General features: G+C 34.3%; 3 protein-coding genes across 3 annotated transcripts; all 3 read left to right on the top strand.

Annotated features, from left to right (window-relative positions):
- The first annotated feature begins 3,524 nt into the window (after positions 1 to 3,524).
- On the top strand, positions 3,525 to 5,256 carry LOC100820071 (putative UDP-rhamnose:rhamnosyltransferase 1). The gene has a single exon (XM_014777801.3). The coding sequence runs from the start codon at positions 3,617 to 3,619 to the stop codon at positions 5,024 to 5,026; it is 1,410 nt and encodes a 469-aa protein (XP_014633287.1). The 5' UTR covers positions 3,525 to 3,616; the 3' UTR covers positions 5,027 to 5,256.
- Positions 5,257 to 9,713: 4,457 nt separating this feature from the next.
- On the top strand, positions 9,714 to 11,312 carry LOC100819539 (putative UDP-rhamnose:rhamnosyltransferase 1). The gene has a single exon (XM_014777800.3). It carries the CDS (start codon positions 9,743 to 9,745, stop codon positions 11,150 to 11,152), a length of 1,410 nt encoding a protein of 469 aa, XP_014633286.1. The 5' UTR covers positions 9,714 to 9,742; the 3' UTR covers positions 11,153 to 11,312.
- Positions 11,313 to 15,654: 4,342 nt separating this feature from the next.
- LOC100788519 (N6-adenosine-methyltransferase MT-A70-like) lies at positions 15,655 to 20,345 on the top strand. The gene is made up of 8 exons (XM_003528791.5): positions 15,655 to 15,892; positions 16,461 to 17,659; positions 17,780 to 17,878; positions 18,066 to 18,149; positions 18,248 to 18,597; positions 18,735 to 18,951; positions 19,400 to 19,479; positions 19,798 to 20,345. Exons 2-8 carry the CDS (start codon positions 16,484 to 16,486, stop codon positions 20,078 to 20,080), a joined length of 2,289 nt encoding a protein of 762 aa, XP_003528839.1. The 5' UTR covers positions 15,655 to 15,892; positions 16,461 to 16,483; the 3' UTR covers positions 20,081 to 20,345.
- Positions 20,346 to 20,748: the final 403 nt, after the last annotated feature.

The raw sequence follows: 20,748 nt of genomic DNA, 5'->3' as shown, positions 1-20,748 counted from the left end.
GTACCACATAGGAGGACTTTGCTTCAGTCTATACAAAGATTTTTTCAGCAAACACACCTTGTTTTCCCCTTCTTCAAAACCTTCAGGCTAGTTCATGTAAATGGTTTCCTTCAGATTTCCATGGAGAAAAGCTATTTTAACATCCAGTTGTTCAAGTTCCAAATCATATTGATTTACCAGATCAAGTATGATTCTTATTGAGAAATGCTTCACAACTAGTGAAAAAATCTCATTGTAATCAATTCCTTCAACCTGTGTAAAGCCTTTTGCTACCAATCTTGCCTTGAATCTAGGCCTTTCTACTCCTGAAATACCTTCTTTCTTCTTGAAAATCCACTTACATCCAATAGCCTTCTGCTTCTTGGGTTGATCCCCAAGTATCCAGGTCTTGTTCTTTCTCAAAGATTTCATTTCTTCACTCATTGCCTGAAGCCACAGCTGGCTGTCTTCACTTTCAATTGCTTCCCTCCAGGTCTTTGGTTCTGAATTTTGAATCTCCTCAGCAACACTCAAGGCATAGCAAATAATATCAGCATGACCATACCTCTTTGGAGGCTTTATCACCCTTTTTTCTCTATCTCTAGTCAATTGATAATTGGACAAGTCATGCTGAGTGACCAGTTCTTCATTATCTTCAGCTTCTCCTTGATCAGTGTGATCAATGGCATCTCCACTGCCATGATCTAAAATCTCATAATGCTCTACCTCAAACTTAGTATTCTCATTACTTGAGTTGTTATCCTTTTGCTCCTTACTTAGTATTGACATTCTGCTCTCATCAAAGGTTACATCTCTGCTGATGATGCATCTTGTCTCACCCGGTTTCAATTTCCACAGCTTGTTCCCTTTAACTCCTTCAGGATAGCCAATGAAAACACACTTTGCAGCCCTTGCATCCAGCTTTCCTTGTTTAACATGAGCAAAGGCCAGCGATCCAAACACCTTTAATTTTGAATAATCAGGTGGTTCACCACTCCAAGCTTCCATTGGTGTCTTGAAATCTAAGGCTGATGAAGTATTAATCAAATATGCTGTTGTGTTTGCAGCTTCTCCCCAAAAGGTCTTTGACAGTCTTGCACTTAGCAGCATGCACCTCACTCTTTCCAAAATGGTCCTATTCATTCTTTCTGCCAAACCATTCTGTTGTGGAGTGTGAGGGACTGTTTTATGCCTTTTGATGCCTATTTTCTTGCAAAACTCATTGAACTGCTCTGAAACAAACTCCAGGCCATTGTCAGTCCTTAAAACTTTTAATTTTGTACCAAGTTGATTTCCAACAAGAGTATGCCATTCTCTGAATTTTTGAAAAGCTTCTGACTTATTTTTCAAAACATACAGCCATACTCTTCTTGAGAAATCATCTATGATGGTGAGAAAGTATGAGCTTCCACCATGAGTTTTCACTCTAGATGGTCCCCATAAATCTGAATGCACATACTCAAAAGGCCTAGATGAAACATGAATACCCATGCCAAAGCTTATTCTATGTGATTTACGAAGCACACAATGGTCACAAAATTCAAGTTTATCTAGTTTATCATCACCTAATAGATTTTGTTTCTCAAGTTCATGTAATCCTCTTTCACTAACATGACCTAATCTCAAATGCTAAAGTTTTGTTTTATCAATCAAAGTATTACTAGCTACCGATGCATGTCCAACAATAGTGGAACCTTCAAGAATAAACAAGCCATTACTTTTATTCTTGTTACCCTTGGCAATGACTAAAGATCCATTTGAAATCTTAAGAACACCATTTAAAATTCTAGTTGAATATCCTAGATCATCAAACATGTTTATGGAAATAAGATTTCTTTTGAGTTCTGGAATGTACCTTACATTTTTCAGTAGATACGCTCTACTATCAAGCATCTTCAATCTCACAGTTACAATGCCTTGTACCTTGCAGGGGTAGTTGTCTCCTAGCAGTACAGCTCCTGCTGGTTTCAGTTCTAAGGTTTCAAAATAGTCCTTTCTTAGGCTGTTGTGATATGAGCATCCAGAATCCATAATCCATTCTGTTTGTGTTTTGGTATTAGAAGCTACTAAAACACCTGCACTCTCATAACCTTCAGAGGCTTCAACATTGTCAGCAGAGTCCAAAGATCCTTTCTTGATCTTGTCTGGGCAGTCTTTCTTGAAATGACCAGTTTTGTGACAATTAAAGCATTTGAACTTTGTTTTCTGGCCATTCTTTGAATCCCTTGACCTTAATCTGGACTTCTTTCCTCTTGTTCCCTTCTTTTCACTCCTTCCCCTTGAAATATCCAGGCTTTCACCATTATCCTCAGATTTGGAGTCTTGCTGTTTTTGCATCTCCTTGGTCCTTATTGAGGTCTGAACTTCTTCTAGGGTAATGTCTTGATCTTTGCCATAAAGAATTGCATCCTTGAAATATTAAAAGGATTTTGGTAAGGAATTCAGAAGCAAAAGAGCTTTATCCTCCTCTTCAAGCTTTACTTTAATATTTTCCAAATCATCAAGAATCTTGTTGAAATCAGCCAATTGTTCAGTGGCTGTTCTTGACTCTGTCATCTTGAAGGTGTACAGTTGTTGCTTCAAGCATAGCCGATTTGCAAGGGACTTTGTCATATACAATGACTCCAGTTTCAGCCACATTGAGGTTGTTGTCTTTTCTCTTGCAACTTCTCTTAAAGCTTTATATCTAAGGCATAGAATGATTGCACTTCTGATTTTAGCAATCATCTCTGATTTCTTCTTTGAGCTTAGAGATTCAGACATCCTTTCTTCTCCTTTAAGAGCTTCTACACAGCCATGTTGAATCAAGATTGCTTCCATCTTGATTTCCATAACCCGAAGCCATTTTCCCCTGAAAACTTCTCAATATCGTACTTTGTTGTTCCCATCTTTCTTGATCTTGACCTCCCCACAGACGGCGCCACTTGTTGGTTCTTTTCGTATAAATTCTGCTATACTTTAAACCTGCACAAGATCAAAAAACAAGAAAAACACAGCAAGCAATACACAGCAAAGCAAGAAGCAAAGATTTACGTGGTTCGGCAATGTGCCTACATCCACGGGAAAGTGCAGCTCCTCATCATCACATTGATCATGAAATTACTAGTTCAATACAAGCAGCAGCTAGCTTTGATCTTTCTTGGTTTCTCTCTTTCAAAACCTCTCTCAATCTCCTAGCTCCCTTTCTCTATTGAACTCTTTGTTTTTCTACAGTTTTTTTAGCTTCTCTGTTTTGCAGCCACTCTCCAAAAATCACCACACTACATTACATGATCAAGAATATATATATACACTCTAAAAGCTAGTCCTAGGAACAAAGGCAATACATTGGTGCCAAAATCAATTCAGTTATAATAACTGAAAACAGTTATGACAACATCACTTTAAAGCCTTCTCACTTGTGCCAATTGTGATTTTGAGTCACACATCACAAAATATTTAGACAAGTATGAATTGGTCCTTGCTTGATGCCAAAATTAATTATTTGGTGCTATATATGTATATATAGTTACAGCACTGTACATCTTAGCATGTGAAACAGAAGCTCAATGAATGCCTATGTCAGAACTGCTAAATACATGATGGGTGTACATAATGAATTATAAGTATTGATATTTTCTCATGTTTGATAGAGCATATGCAGCAAGCACATCTAGGAAATATGGCTGAGAATCCAATTCGTGTAACGATGATTCCATGGTCTGCCTTTGGCCACTTGATACCATTTTTCAAACTTTCCATAGCCTTAGCCAAAGCTGGTGTTCATGTCTCCTTCATTTCCACTCCCAAAAACATTCAAAGGCTTCCCAAAATTCCTTCGACTTTATCTCATTTGGTTCATTTTGTGGAACTTCCTTTACCATCATTGGACAATGATATCTTGCCAGAAGGTGCTGAGGCCACCCTGGACATTCCATTTGAAAAACATGAGTACTTGAAGGCAGCATATGATAAGCTCCAAGATGCTGTGAAGCAATTTGTGGCCAATCAGTTACCAGATTGGATAATCTGTGATTTTAATCCTCACTGGGTGGTAGACATTGCCCAAGAGTTTCAGGTAAAGTTAATCTTGTTTGTTATTATATCTGCTACTGGAGCAACATTCATAGGACCACCAGGTACAAGGACAGGTCCCTTATCTCCAGAAAGTCTAACAGCTCCACCAGAATGGGTGACATTTCCATCTTCAGTGGCTTTTCGAAAACACGAGGCAATACATTTCTGTGCTGGTTCCTACAAGGTAAGTTCTTCCGGGGTAAGTGATTTCGAAAGGATTATAAAGTTACATGGTGCCTCTAAAGCTGTGTTATTTCGTAGCTGCTACGAGATTGAAGGAGAATATCTGAATGCATTTCAGAAACTAGTTGAGAAGCCTGTGATTCCAATTGGTTTATTGCCTGTAGAGAGACAAGTTGTTGATGGGTGTAGTGATACCATATTTGAGTGGCTTGATAAACAAGCATCAAAATCAGTTGTGTTTGTGGGGTTTGGCAGTGAGTTAAAGCTGAGCAAGGATCAAGTTTTTGAGATAGCTTATGGACTTGAGGAATCTCAATTGCCGTTTTTATGGGCACTGAGAAAACCAAGTTGGGAAAGCAATGATGAATATTCTCTACCTGTTGGTTTTATTGAAAGGACTTCTAACAGAGGAAGTGTTTGTAAGGGATGGATACCACAACTGGAAATATTGGCACATTCATCTATTGGAGGATCTTTGTTTCACTCTGGCTTGGGTTCTGTCATTGAAAACCTTCAGTTTGGGCATACACTTGTTGTATTACCCTTCAATATAGATCAACCTCTTATTGCAAGGTTTTTGGTGGAAAAGGGACTAGCCATTGAAGTGAAAAGAAATGAAGATGGGTCATTCACTAGAAATGACATTGCCGCATCCCTTAGACAAGCCATGGTATTGGAGGAAGGAAAGAAGATCAGAAATAATACAAGAGAAGCTGCTGCAATTGTAGGAAACTTGAAGCTGCACCAGGATCACTACGTAGCTGCATTTGTTCAGTTTCTTAAGAATGGAATCTGGAAACCAATATGATGTTGAAGACGATCATTACTGTGTCTTATTTTAGGTTTATCATCAGTTTGTTGAATAAAGTCCTACTCTTTAAGGACGACTGGGACGCGCATAAATGGATTTGGATTTTTCTTATTCATGTATTCACCCCGTTAAGTCGTGGTCAAATAATTGCATCTGTTTTGTATCTTGTAAGGGTAATTAAAGCTAACTCTTGTTTTTGAATTCAATAAGACATTCTCTCTGAAAAATCCGTGAGGCACTGTGGTGTTTTTACATTTTGAAATTTGAACAATCATTATGTAAACGTATTAATTACTTCATTGGCTAGTAGTTTTTGTGAGCTTTTCTTCTATTATTTTCGTTTTATGCATGTGGAGTCCTAAGTCCTAAATGCTTTGATAGGATACTAAGGAACAACTGCTTAAAGGTTAAACAAGCAAAAATATATTTGGAAAACTCTTATTAACTCTAGATTTGAAGTAGAGTAATCATTGGATTTTAGATCTAGGAATGAGTTTAGATTCAATGATCTCTCTATTAATGTTTGTGCTTAGAGAAAATGGGGGGGTGGGGGGGATTTGATCTCAATATTCTAAGGGATTGGGGATTGATGAATTTGTGTGCATTGAGGTATATTAAAATGAGTATACGAGTTGAGTTTGATAATTGTTATGTGTTGATTATACATGTGGACGGATGTTTCATGAAGTCCAATCCCCACAACATTAGTCATATTGATTGTTATCCGTTTTATCACATACTACATGTTCGATAAAAATCCTTAAATCTTTTGTTCTTGATTCCGCTTTTGTTGCATTATCTATTAATTAGTGTTAGTTTTCCAATCAAAATTGTCATTGAAACTCTATTATTTTATTCTTTAGCCTTAGTTGATAAATTTTGAACAAGTACGTGTTTGATATTACACAAGTCCTTTGAGAAAAAAATATTTGAACTTTTCATTTTATGCTATTTATTTGTATGATTTAATACGTTTGTCAAATATACTGAACAATTTAGCATCATAAACTTTTGAACCAGCTGTTTCTGAGCATCATATCAAAGCATTTAGGACCAAGTCATGATAAGGAGTTAAGATCCACGCAAAATGAAAATAATAGCAGAAAAGCTCACTCACAACTAGCCAATTCAGCAATACATTTACATTAGTGATTGTTCACATTACTTATGCTAACTCTTCAACTTCATATTTGTTTCCAGATTCAATTTTAAGAAACTGAACAAATGCAGCTATGCAATGATCCTGGTCCAGCTTCAAGTTTCCTACAATTGCAGCAGTTTCTCTTGTATTAATTATGATCTTCTTTCCTACCATGGATTCTCTAAGGGATGTGGCAATGTCATTTCTAGTGAATGACCCATCTTCATTACTTTTCACTTCAATGGCTAGTCCCTTTTCCACCAAAAACCTTGCATTAAGAGGTTGATCCAAAATAAAGGGTAATAAAACTAGCTAGGCTATGACCAAACTGTAGGGTTTCAATGATAGAGGCCTAACCAGAGTGAAAAAAAGACCCTCCAATAGATGGTTGTTTGATTCTTACATATATAAATAGACGGATTGATGTCAATATTTTTTTGTTCTAGTTATTAGGCAGAGTATTGTTATAAAAGGTTAATAGTTTTTTAATAAGTAATAATAAAAAAACAAGCAAAATTAGATCCTATTATACAAGACGCCAATGACATTTGCGAGCAAGACCTGAAACAATTGAGAAGGCTGGTCATTAGAAGCACAAACACTTTCCTCGCAACAATTATGCTGAAGCTGAACATCCCAAGCAAGAGTTTAATAGTTTAAAATAGTTTTAGATTTTTAACCAATAAAAATTATAGTTTTGGAACCTCATGTATGAATATCATAGATTTAAATGTTAAGAATCAACTCAGGAAATTATATTAAATTTGTTATTTGATTTTTTTTTCTTTTTGGATTTTTTAAGGAAGGATGTAAAATTTTCAAATTTTTTTAATATAAATCGAATTATATGACTAATTAGTGATGTCTTAACCAGATATCACCAATTTAATTTGTAATCATAAAAATCTTTTATAAAAGTATAATAAATCATAACATTTTTATGATGTCTTTTAAAAATTCAGAATTTTTTTATCAATCTTTTAAAATTTTAATGAAATATATCCAAAATGATGGAGTGAATAGGCATTTTGGTCCCTGTGTCATTTTGTAAATTAGTCTCTATCCTATTGAAATGTAAAAAATAGTTTATATCTTTGTATAAGTGTTGCAAGATAGTTTTTGTCGTTAAATTTGAAAGTACGATCGTTAGTGAGAGACATTGTTGGCAATTATAGTGGCACAAAGACTATGCAACGTGACACTAAAGTCTGTGTTTATAAAGCTTCTTCTGGTTACTTGCTTCTTCTTCCTCAAATTAGGGTTTATCAAGCTTTTGTCCTCTGAATTCCCTTCTTGTTCTTAAGTGTGTTCCTCAAATTAGGGTTTGTAAAACTTCTCTCGTCTGTAAAGATTCTACCCTTTGCTTCTTCTTCTTCACTTGATTTCTCCATGTCTGCAAGTGACAGTTCTTCTACATTTTCTGGTAGAACCATTCGCCAATGCCACCATGGAAGACATGCAACTATTCGAACGACAAGAACAAGGAGGAACGTAGGAAGGTTATTCTATATTTGTGCATTGCTCCAAACAGACCCAAAAAACTATCAATTTTTTCAATGGGTTGAAGAAGAAAATCAAGTTTCTAATCCTTCTTCTGTCACACAAGAATCAATGATAGTGACTGATTTGAACCTACAAATTGAAGCTTTGCAGAAGAAAATGAGAAATTTAACAAACATTATGTTGTTAGGTTTTTCATTTTTAATTATAATGTTAGTTTAAGGGGGAATGTATTTTAGGAAAAATTTGTAGTAGCATCTTCTGATATTATAATTGTTGTTTTGTTGAAGAATTTGTAGCAGGAAAAAATGTGTTGCTATTGTCAACTACTTTGCAGCTCCTCAAGTTTTTTATTTGAAATTTGATTTTGGTTTATCTACTGTCAATTACTTTACAGAACAATAGAATGATCCTCAACTTGATCAAATATCATATAATTGGTTACTGGTGTTGATTGCGTGAGTAATTGTCATATTTTCTAATTATAATGCTTGTTGGCATTTTTTATTGACAACCATTAGAAATTTGAGTTAATTTGGCCTCATTAGCATTTTTCTTGTTGTTGTTCCCTTGTCATTAGGTTGTTCATTAACCCCATTTATCATAAGTGTTCAAGTAATAAAGCACATAATTCCAATTGTATAGCTTGTTGAAGTTAGTGAAGTAGTAAATGTCTGAGAAATTGAAAAACCAATGAGGGAAAAAGAAAAGCAATAAAAGTAATGATCATTCATTGTTCTCTCTCTAATTCGAAGTTGAAATACATGAAACTCCAACTCCAAAATAATATGTAAATTATAAGAGAAAGAGTAGAAATAAAATATTAAATCATGTGATCATTTAACACTTCCTAAACCAGAGAACTAACATAGCTCAACCATAATTTCATTTCACATATCAAAGCATGTTAGTTACAAGCAATCTTTCTGCACGACAAGCTTTCACAACATAAACCAAAATAAATAAGTCAAATTTTAATTGATAAGTACCATAATGACTAACTTTATATATATATATATATATATATATATATATATATATATATATATATATATATATATATATTACACATTATAATTATTAAATGTTATAATATATATTTTATTGTGGAGTAAAGCAGTGTTATAATATATATAAGTACCATAATGACTTCCTCCATTCATTAGTTGATTATTATTACATTTTTTATATTTATAAATTTTATTTTTAAAAATAAAATAAAAAGAACTAAAGTCATTAATTTGTAATTATTGTTTTATTTATTATTTATAATTATTTACATCATACAAATTCGACGGTGTTTAAAAAATTATTACTTTTTGTGAGATGTTAAGTTAAAGTGAAGACAAAGACAAAGTGTGAAATGCATGGATTGTCAAAAGAAGCCCGATTTTGCGTGTAAAAGATAAACTAAGTCATTATGGTTTCAAAGTGTGAAGAAACTGAAACGAGGTCACTGAAGAAATGCTGAAGACCATGCATGCTGGCCAAATGTAGGATTGGAACACTGCAACGTGTTTCACCATGGATAAAAAGTAACCGATAGCAATCAATGCTATATAGTACCTAATATTGTTTTGGAATAAACTACTGCCCAAGGCTAAGTTTTTTACAAAGTATTTTTATATTAAAGAATAGATAAACCAATTAATATTTCATACTATGGCGCAAATTGGTGTTGCCATGTTGCACGACTCAATTATATAGGATCCTTACATTTGAGTTGAAAGAAAGCAATAAAAAAAAAAAGAGAGAATGAAAAGTAAAATGAGGTAAGATTTATATTTTTATACTTTTAATTTAATTTTAAATTTTGATCTCAATTTTTTATTTTTTTTTATTTCTTTCCACTCTATTAAACTCCTATAAAGACAGTTGAAATATTTAGACAAGTATGAATTGGTCCTTGCTTGATGCCAAGATTAATTATTTGGTACAATATATGTATATATAGTTACAGCACTGTACATCTTAGAAAGTGAAACAGGAAGCTCAATGAATGCCTATAAATAAATGATGGGTGTACATAATGAATTATAAGTATTGATATTTTCTCATGTTTGATAGAGCATATGCAGCAAGCACATCTAGGAAATATGGCTGAGAATCCGATTCGTGTAACGATGATTCCATGGTCTGCCTTTGGCCACTTGATACCATTTTTCAAACTTTCCATAGCCTTAGCCAAAGCTGGTGTTCATGTCTCCTTCATATCCACTCCCAAAAACATTCAAAGGCTTCCCAAAATTCCTTCGACTTTATCTCATTTGGTTCATTTTGTGGAACTTCCTTTACCATCATTGGACAATGATATCTTGCCAGAAGGTGCTGAGGCCACCGTGGACATTCCATTTGAAAAGCATGAGTACTTAAAGGCAGCATTTGATAAGCTCCAAGATGCTGTGAAGCAATTTGTAGCCAATCAGTTACCAGATTGGATAATCTGTGATTTCAATCCTCACTGGGTTGTAGACATTGCCCAAGAGTTTCAGGTAAAGTTAATCTTATTTTCTATTTTATCTGCTACAGGAACAACATTCATAGGACCACCAGGTACAAGGGCAGGTCACTTATCTCCAGAAAGTCTAACAGCTCCACCAGAATGGGTGACATTTCCATCTTCAGTGGCTTTTCGAATACACGAGGCAATACATTTCTGTGCTGGATTCGACAAGGTAAATTCTTCCGGGGTAAGTGATTTCGAAAGGGTTATAAAGATACATGATGCCTCTAAAGCTGTGATATTTCGTAGCTGCTACGAGATTGAAGGAGAATATCTGAATGCATATCAGAAACTATTTGAGAAGCCTATGATTCCAATCGGTTTATTGCCTGTAGAGAGAGGAGTTGTTGATGGGTGTAGTGATAACATATTTGAGTGGCTTGATAAACAAGCATCAAAATCAGTTGTGTTTGTGGGGTTTGGCAGTGAGTTAAAGCTGAGCAAGGATCAAGTTTTTGAGATAGCTTATGGACTTGAGGAATCTCAATTGCCGTTTTTATGGGCACTGAGAAAACCAAGTTGGGAAAGCAATGATGGGTATTCTCTACCTGTTGGTTTTATTGAAAGGACATCTAACAGAGGAAGAGTTTGTAAGGGATGGATACCACAACTAGAAATATTGGCACATTCATCTATTGGAGGATCTTTGTTTCACTCTGGCTGGGGTTCTGTCATTGAAAACCTTCAGTTTGGGAATACACTTGTTTTATTACCCTTTAATATAGAGCAACCTCTTAATGCAAGGTTTTTGGTGGAAAAGGGATTAGCCATTGAAGTGAAAAGAAATGAAGATGGGTCATTCACTAGAAATGACATTGCCGCATCCCTTAGACAAGCCATGGTATTGGAGGAAGGAAAGAAGATCAGAAATAATACAAGAGAAGCTGCTGCAATTGTAGGAAACTTGAAGCTGCACCAGGATCACTACGTAGCTGCATTTGTACAGTTTCTTAAGAATGGAATCAGGAAACCAATATGATGTTGAAGAGGATCATTACTGTGTCTTATTTTAGGTTTATCATCAGTTTGTTGAATAAAGTCCTACTCTTTAAGTCGAGGTTCAATAATTGCATTTCTATCTTGTAAGGGTAACTAAAGCCAACTCCTGTTTTTGAATTCAATAAGACACTCTCTCTGAAATATCCGTGAGGCACTGTTGTGTTTTTACATTTTTAAATTTGAACAATCATTACGTAAACGTATTAATTACTTTATTGTGAAATAAAGCAGTGTTTCATTAATGAAAATATGTGACTTCTTACATTAATTAGTTGATTATTATTACATTTTTATATTTATAAATTTTATTTTTAAAAATAAAATAAAAAGAACTAAAGTCATTAATACGTAATTATTGTTTTATTTATTATTTATAATTATTTACATCATACAAATTCGACGGTGTTTAAAAAATTATTACTTTTTGTGAGATGTTAAGTAAAGACAAAGACAGTGAAATGGATGGATTGTCAAAAGAAGCCCGATTTTGCGTGTAAAAGATAAACTATGGTTTCAATGTCTGAAGAAACTGAAACGAGGTCACTGAAGAAATGCTGAAGACCATGCATGCTGCCCAAATGTAAAAGTAGTATATTTTTGCAAGAGTGGGGGTTTTTTCGGAGGAGTTTAAGTTTTGATTTTTGAAAGAATTATGATACCAATTACAGTGTATGGCTTTTTTTGTTTTACTGCACGGTACAAATAGAAAGTAAAATTATATGATTAGTGTAAGTTAAAATATTACAAACATAGCCTTAGAGGTAGGGGTGTGTGAAGCAAAATTCAACAGCGTCACACTCACACTTAAATAGGGACGAACAAACAACTCAATGACTTGATAAATCTAAATAAATTTAAGAATAACATATTTTATTTATTTATGAAATAATTTATTAAAATTATCATGGTTGAATAATTATGATATTGATTAATAGTTGTTGTTTATTAATTGTTATTTACGATAATGATATAAAAATTAACACTTATTTATAATGTTTTAATTAAAATTTATTTTTAAATATAATTTTACCATAAATTTTTTTTGAGATATATTAATACTAAAAAGATATTTTAAACTTTTTTTGAAACCTAAAGCTCTTGGTTGCACGGCTTTAAACTTAAGCCGGCCCGAGGTAAGTTTCTTGATCCTCTTCTTTTTCCTTTTGAATACTACATTATGATTCTAAAAAAAGATGACTGAATTTCTGTTGCTTGAGCTGCATGCAGATCATTAGCCCTCAAAAGGATAATATATTTAAAATAAGAATAACGTGAAAATAAAAAATTGTAACTTATTATTTTTTCAAACAATAGAATGAAATCTTTGTTGGTTTTTATCATAAAATATTTAAATATTAGAATGACATTTTTATCCCATTTCATTATATTATGATCCATTACATTATTACTAATTCAAGTATAGTCTAATTTTCTTGCCCTCTCTCCCCTTCTCTACTACCTTCTATATTCTTTTGTTACTTTATCAATAATATTTTCTATACTATGTACAAGGATGTATTGAGCAAATTTTCTGTTAGGTTTTATAATCACGTTAGCCCTAAGTAAGTTTATTCGGATCATGAAGAATGAAACTTAATATAATGTTTAGATATATAAGTTGCATCCAAAGAACGAATCAGGCGTGTGAGACTTTCTAACATTCCCCTTCATAGATGTCGCTGATATAGGCGAGGTGCCAATATAGGCGAGAACTATGATGGACTGCCGATAGGCAAGAACTAAGATGGGCTATAAGCTCTAATACCATGTTAGATTTTAACTTAAAATTAATTGACACTAAGTGAAGTTGTCCAATAAATATATAAACTGCACACTAAGAACTGATATTACACAAGTTCTTTAAAAAAAAAAAATTTGAACTTTTCATTTTATGCTACTTGTATGATTTAATACGTTTGTCAAATATACTGAACAATTTAGCATCATAAACTTTTGAACTAGCTGTTTCTGAGCATCATATCAAAGCATTTTGGACCAAGTCATGATAAGGAGTTAAGATTCACGCAAAATGAAAATAATAGCAGAAAAGCTCACTCACAACTAGCCAATTCAGTAATACATTTACATTAGTGATTGTTCACATTACTTATGCTAACTCTTCAACTTCATATTTGTTTCCAGATTCAATTTTAAGAAACTGAACAAATGTAGCTATGCAACGATCCTGGTGCAGCTTCAGGTTTCCTACAATTGCAGCAGGTTCTCTTGTATTAATTCTGATCTTCTTTCCTACCATGGATTGTCTAAGGGATGTGGCAATGTCATTTCTAGTGAATGACCCATCTTCATTACTTTTCACTTCAATGGCTAGTCCCTTTTCCACCAAAAACCTTGCATTAAGAGGTTGATCCAAAATAAAGGGTAATAAAACTAGCTAGGCTATGACCAAACTGTAGGGTTTCAATGATAGAGCCATAACCAGAGTGAAACAAAGACCCTCCAATAGATGGTTGTTCGATTCTTACATATATAAAATAGACGGTTCCATGTCAATATTTTTTTGTTCTAATTATTAGACAGAGTATTGTTATAAAAGTTTAATAATTTTTAATAAGTGGTAATAAAAAAACAAGCAAAATTAGATCCAGTATACAAGACGCCAATAACATCTGCGAGTAAGACCTGAAACAACTGAGAAGGCTGGTGGTAAATTTATGTTAGAGGGTTTTTTTTTATAAATCATTTATGTAATATGGTCTGTTTTAAAAGTTTTTACGAAGGGGATCTGTTTTGCATGGAAGTTGCCAGTGTGATTGGCAATGAAAAGGAACGAGTTTGGTGACGTGGCCATCCCACCATTCTTGCTGGCGAGTCTGGTGACATGGAGTGTATCGTCATTGCTGCTGGCGAGTCTAAGTGTAGGGTCATCGATCTCTGATGCTGAATTTCTTTGGGATTCTTGCCCTTTTCAAATTACTTGATTTACTTTCCTTGTTTTTGCTGATGGCATGGGAAGAATAGCTTTGTCAACGGATTCTTGTCCTTTTCAAATTTCTTTGGGATTCTTGCCCTTTTTCAAATTACTTGATTTTCTTTTCTTTTTTTTCCTTTCTTACGGATAAAAAGACTGCGGATCATCAAATTTTTATTTATTTTTAATTATGTTGTTGATAAAAAAAACCTGTTTAGTTACTTTTTAATCAGATTTTTTTTTCAATTATATTTTTTATCTAGAAAATCAAACCTAAAACTTTATTTAGGAAAATTAAATTTAGAATTACTCATATTATTATCAGATCTTTATTGATTTACATAATAAAAAGTTACACTTAAAAATATATTTTTCATATCAATAATATATGTTTTTTATCAGCTTATTATTTATTTTATTTTAATATCTGGCATTTTTTAACTTTTGTTTTTGATACTTGAGGTTAGTTTATGATTTAACAAATTTAGATTAACAAGAGATAAAAAAGTAGAACGTAAAAAAATGTCACTTAATAAAAAATTTTTTAAGCAATAGACTAAAAAAAGAATATATTAATAAAAAATATATTTAAGAAAAAAACAACAATATCCTTTAAAATATATACCACAGCAGAATTTTCCTGGGCTCGAAAATCAAGGCCCAACACGAAGGCTATCTCTGGGATGGAGGAACAGCCGGAGAGGCCATGGAGGCGACGGTGGTGGTGGTGAAGGGATGAAGCGTCAGCTAATGGCAGGACGACCACGTCAGTCTGTCTCGCCAACAACGATGGAGGGACTGTCCATGTCATCTCCTTTCTCGCTAATGGCAACGGCGGTTCCTTCTTATTATCAATGACACTGGTGGCTTCCATGTAAAATAGATCATTTTTGTAAAAAAATTTGAAACAGACCCTATTACGTAAATAATTTATTGAAAGAATCCTCTAACTTAAATTTGCCAAGACTGGTCATTAGAAGCACCAAACTTATGCTGAAGCTGAACATCCCAAGCAAGAGTTTAATAATTTAAAATAGTTTTAGATTTTTAACCAATAAAAATTATAGTTTTGGAACCTCGTGCATAAATATCATAGATTTTAATGTTAAGAATGAACTTGGGAAATTATATTAAATTTGTGGTTTTTTTTTGGATTTTTTTAAGGAAGGATGTAAAATTTTTAATTTTTTTTAATATAAATAGGATTATATGAACTAATTAGTGATGTCTTAATCAGATATCACTAATTTAATTTTTAATCATAAAAATATTTTATAAAATTATAATAAATCATAACATTTTTATGAAATCTTTTAAAAATTCAGAATTTTTTTTATCAATCTTTAAAAAAAAAATCATAAACTCATAAGTAAGGAGACAAGTCAGGTTCTAATAATATCAATTATCTTTTTTATTTCTGTTATCTTTTATGTTTTTTATGTTAATGTTTTGTATTTTAAATTTTTCAGTTTTCTTGTCTTTTATTTTTTCTTTAAATTTTTTATCTTTTCTTTTAAATTCTTACAAATTATTACACCTCCTTACGAGTTAACAATACTAAACGATGGTAACATCAGGATAATGCCATCGATTACCTAGCCTAAACTTCCCTGCAAAATCAGCTTTGGTTTTCTTCTGTCACTGCTCTAACCTTTAAACCTCTCTCATTCATTGTTCTTTCTCCACCGTCGAAAATCCCTAAGTTCCTGCTAGTTTCAACCTTCGAGTGCTCTCTGGAAGATTCGGTATCTCATACCGTTGGGTTCAAGTTCTCCCTCTTTGTTCTAGGTATTTAAAAATCAGGGCCTTTTATTCTGTATCGTAAAAACTCTTATGCCGCCGAGAAAATTTTATTCTTGCTTTAAATTTAAGCACTTTTCGGTAAAGGGGTTATTGATTTTGGTATCATTTTGGGTTTTGTGATTCAAGCTTGCTTTGGGAATCTAGCATACTCTTATTTGTTGAGTGTTAGAGGGTTTTTTCCATGTTTAATTTATATGCAATGGTTGTTTCTTGTATTGTTTGCATTTGATATTTTGATGTATCATTATTTTGTTATTATGTATGACGAGTTTTTGCCAGCCATGATCTGGTTTTGAGGTTTTCTTTTAGCATCATTTCTAAATGGTTGAGTACCCTCTAGGTAGTTACTTGGTGGTTGGTTGAACTTGAAACAGTAGCAAATTTTAGTTCCTTTGAGGTTAATTTTATGAAGATGGTACTTTGATTAATTAATCTTTCTTTTACCCCCTCCTAGTTTTAACTATCAAATTTTTCAAGGATCTTGTTTTGTTTGTATTTTTTGCTTGGCAAACAATGCTAGTTGGTGACCAGAATGTCTGAAAATGTGATGCAGTTTTGGGTCTTCGGGAGGAATCTATGGAGACACAATCAGATGGTAATGAGGACAACATAGCTGCCATTAAAAATATGAGGCAGCAGCTTGAAACTCGCATAGAGTCGCAACACAAGGCTCACATGGAGATGCTTGCTTCTATGCAAACTGTAATACCTAATCTTGTTTCATCCCTTGACCTTTCTCTCAAGGTTGTGTCTTCTTTCAACCGTCGTCCTTTTGCTCCTACACCTTCTCTGCCTCAGCCTGATCCAAAACTGAGTCCCAAAAAACCGGTTGAACTAACTCACCGTTTCAATGCGGAAACCTGTGCTGATGGCTCTATTGAGGCAAACTTGACAAATCCCAAGAATCAAAAGCCCAAAACATCTATGCATTCAAACTCAGCATTTCAAGTAGAGTCTGAGAAGGTTAGTCCATTAGCGGTGGTTCGATCAATGGTCACTGTTTGTCTATTAGGGCGAGTACCCTTCTCACCGATTGATTCTTCCACCGTGTCAAGGAAATTGGAAAATGATCAGATGGTGACACCAACAGAGAAGGCAGCACTTCAGGAACTTGGAGGGGATTCGGGGGCAACACTTGCAGTGGAGATAGCTTTAAGGGCAATGGCAGATGATAATGGTGGTGTTGAAGTGGAGGAGTTTGTGGTGAGTGGCAAGGCAAGAATTATGGTTTTAAATGTAGACCGGACTCGGCTTCTGAGAGAATTGCCAGAAAGTGTGCAGTATCAGCAACTTGAATCAAGTTCTGGAGATGGGAATGCGAATCAAAATCAAGTTCAGCATATCACTCATAGTGGTTCTAATGTGAATGGTAGTTTGCCTGGGATGGGAAGGCTAGTTCCGAGGCCAATGTCTGATATGTGGCCACCCCATGGGGACCCCCATATGTCAGCATTGCAGCCAATGTTTTCAGGAGGACCAAGGGGAGCTCCACCCAGAGTAATGGCTATGATGGGGGCACATAGAGGTATAAGTATTCCTTCAATGCATAGACTCCCATTGGGGCCAAATGCACCAGGGGGTAGTCCTAATGCAATGCCACAGAAGCCAAGAACTTATGAGGATGATATGAAGGATCTTGAGGCATTGTTGAATAAGAAATCATTTAGGGAGATGCAAAAATCTAAAACTGGTGAGGAGCTTTTGGACCTAATTCACCGACCAACTGCAAAGGAGACTGCTGTAGCTGCTAAGGTTCAAAGTCACTGCCTACTTTACTAGGCTTTTATCTAAAATTTCCTTTGTGATTGTCAGCTTTTAGTGCTATTTTGTACAGTTTAATCTAATCCAGCTTTTCTACAATGTATTGTTCAGTTCAAAACAAAAGGTGGTTCTCAGGTGAGGCAATACTGTGACTTACTGACAAAAGAGGATTGTCGACGTCAATCTGGTTCCTTTATAGCATGTGAAAAGGTTAGTTACAAGGACAGTATTATGCTGTTTTCCCATCTCTTGTGTTTCATTGCTAACTCTTGCAATGTCTGTTGGTTTAAATACTATGCTGATAATGTGGTTCTTTATGGAATCAAACCATGAATATTGGTGTTTACATTTTCTATTAGTCTTTCTTGGCATGCATTAATGTTCCTTTCCTTGGCAGGTTCATTTTAGACGGATCATTGCACCTCATACTGACATCAATTTAGGAGATTGTTCTTTTCTTGATACCTGCCGACACATGAAGGCATGATTTTTCCCTCTAACTTATTTTGAAATGATTTTCATTTTACTAATGTTTATTCTTATTTTGAGTTGCGTGTTATTCTTTTTATCCCTTGACAGACATGCAAGTATGTGCACTATGAGTATGACCCTACACCTGATGTGTCTCCAACAATGATGGGCGCCCCTCCTCCTCCAAAACCGCTAAAGCCTCAGCGTGCTGAATACTGTTCTGAAGTGGAACTTGGTGAACCACAATGGATCAACTGTGATATACGTAACTTTAGAATGGACATTTTAGGTCAATTTGGAGTAATAATGGCAGATCCACCATGGGACATTCACATGGAACTGCCTTATGGAACAATGGCTGATGATGAAATGCGCAGTCTTAATGTCCCTGCTTTGCAAACTGATGGTCTTATTTTTCTATGGGTCACTGGACGTGCAATGGAACTTGGGCGGGAATGGTATTGTGTTTGTATTTGATTATATGCTAATTGTTGTTTTGATAAAAAAAAAAAAAAATCTATCATCTGGTTAGCAGAGAAGTCTGCCTTTTGTTAATGTCATGTATTTGATTTCTATATCCATATGCTCCCTCCAGCTTGGACCTTTGGGGATATAAACGTGTTGAGGAGATCATTTGGGTCAAAACAAATCAACTTCAGCGAATAATCAGAACTGGGCGTACAGGTCACTGGCTCAATCACAGTAAGGAACATTGTCTTGTTGGAATAAAGGGCAATCCTGAAGTAAACAGGAACATTGACACTGATGTTATTGTTGCTGAGGTCCGGGAAACAAGTCGCAAACCAGATGAGGTTTGTATAATATTCGCTTAAGTTTTGATAGTTCATTATGCCCTTAAATGCTTTGACTGAATTTATCTCTAAAAACGGTGGTCAACAGTAGTCATGGATGTTGTATCTATAATTTTATATTTTGAAGGATATGTTATGTTTGCAGTTATTAAGTTTCTTTTTTATCCAAAAAATGGTGATTCATATTATAATAGGCTTGGCCTGTTGGCCAAGGGAAAAAATGTTTATTAATTAATAAAAGCCATCACATGCTCTTTTTTTCCATTTCCGTTTCTCATTGCTACTAAGCTTGCACATTCAATGATCTTGGGATGAAACCCCGTCCCTTGTGTGAAGAGGAAATAGTTTAATTACACCTAATAATAATTTTATTTTACTATTCCTGTTATTAAAATTAAATAATTCACATGCTTAACATTTTCAAAATTGTCAACATTTATTCTTGCAGATGTATCCTTTGCTGGAGAGGATAAGTCCAAGAACAAGAAAGCTAGAACTATTTGCTCGCATGCACAATACTCATGCAGGGTAGGTTTCTTGACTGGTGTATTTTCCTTTTGAGTTTTTCTTTCATGGTATTCTTGAAATAGTTTGTTGAGATTGAGTATAGTCTTAATATGAAATGGTTTTTGATGCTTTGTAAGTGGAGTTTACATGATAATTTTCTATAAATCAAATGCTTTCTTCTCATGTGGATTTGATTTCTTGGACTAAGAACCTAAACTGGTAGAACCATAGGCACTAGACAAGTAGTTGTAGGTTTAGGGACAAAAATTGTGGATAGAAATCATAGGCTGTTGGTGTTGTTCTTCGTTATTGATTAAGTTCTTCCTTGTTTTGCATCAGATGGATGTCTCTTGGTAATCAATTGAGTGGTGTAAGGTTGGTGGATGAGGGGCTGCGAGCAAGGTTTAAGGCTGCTTATCCAGATGTGGAGGTGCAGCCACTATCACCTCCCAGAGCTTCTGCTATGGAAGTAGACACTAGTATTGCTCCTCACACGAGGAGTCCATTTGCAGCCACTGAATCAGAGTCCACTTCGGCGCAGTTTGCGGAGCCTGCAGCCGCTCCAGAAAGTAACTTTGTTTCAGAGGAGAAATCAATGGCCATTGATGTGGACATTGGCTAAGTTTCCACTTTTGATCATGATTGGTAGGAGCAATGCCTTGATAAAGCTAAAGGGAAAACAGCATTTTGACCTTTGTACCATTGTTATTTTGTACTCTTTCACATTTCTTTTCTTTTTTTTTTCTTTTTTTAAAAAAAGATTAGAGTGACAAGGTATCTGGGAAAAGAATACAGGATGCTTTGTAAATTAAATAATTGTGTAATAGTCTCATTCTAGTTGTACTTGATTACATTTTTCTTTAATGTTGAAGCATCAATTTTGTTAATTTGTTATGTTTCTTGCAGTCTACTGATTTTGTAATCGCAGGTAAACCAAAGGAACTAAACCAGATAGATTCATGAAAAATTGAATGGAACATGTTATTTAATGAGTTCAAGAATGTTGAATCATAGTGGCCGCCCCCGTGTACCACGTTTCCTGTTCATACCTCGCCGATTAGTGTGCTTAGATAATTTTTTGGTAAATTAATTTTGATTAAAAATAAGTTTTTAAGTGAATTAATTTATATTTAGAAACATTATTTTTAAAATAAATTTGCTAAAAAATTTAGTGTGAATTATTGTTGATAGTGACACTGGCTTGTAGAGTTAAAAGCTTATTTCCTTCATTAATTTACACTCATCTTTTACGATTTTCAGGAACCAAATTGAACTTTTTTTCTAACATTG

The sequence above is a fragment of the Glycine max genome, chromosome 7, assembly GCF_000004515.6.
Source record: "Glycine max cultivar Williams 82 chromosome 7, Glycine_max_v4.0, whole genome shotgun sequence".
In the NCBI taxonomy this organism is placed as follows: Eukaryota; Viridiplantae; Streptophyta; class Magnoliopsida; order Fabales; family Fabaceae; genus Glycine; species Glycine max.
Note: the sequence above shows the minus strand (reverse complement) of the source record. Positions and strands in the feature narration are given on the sequence as shown.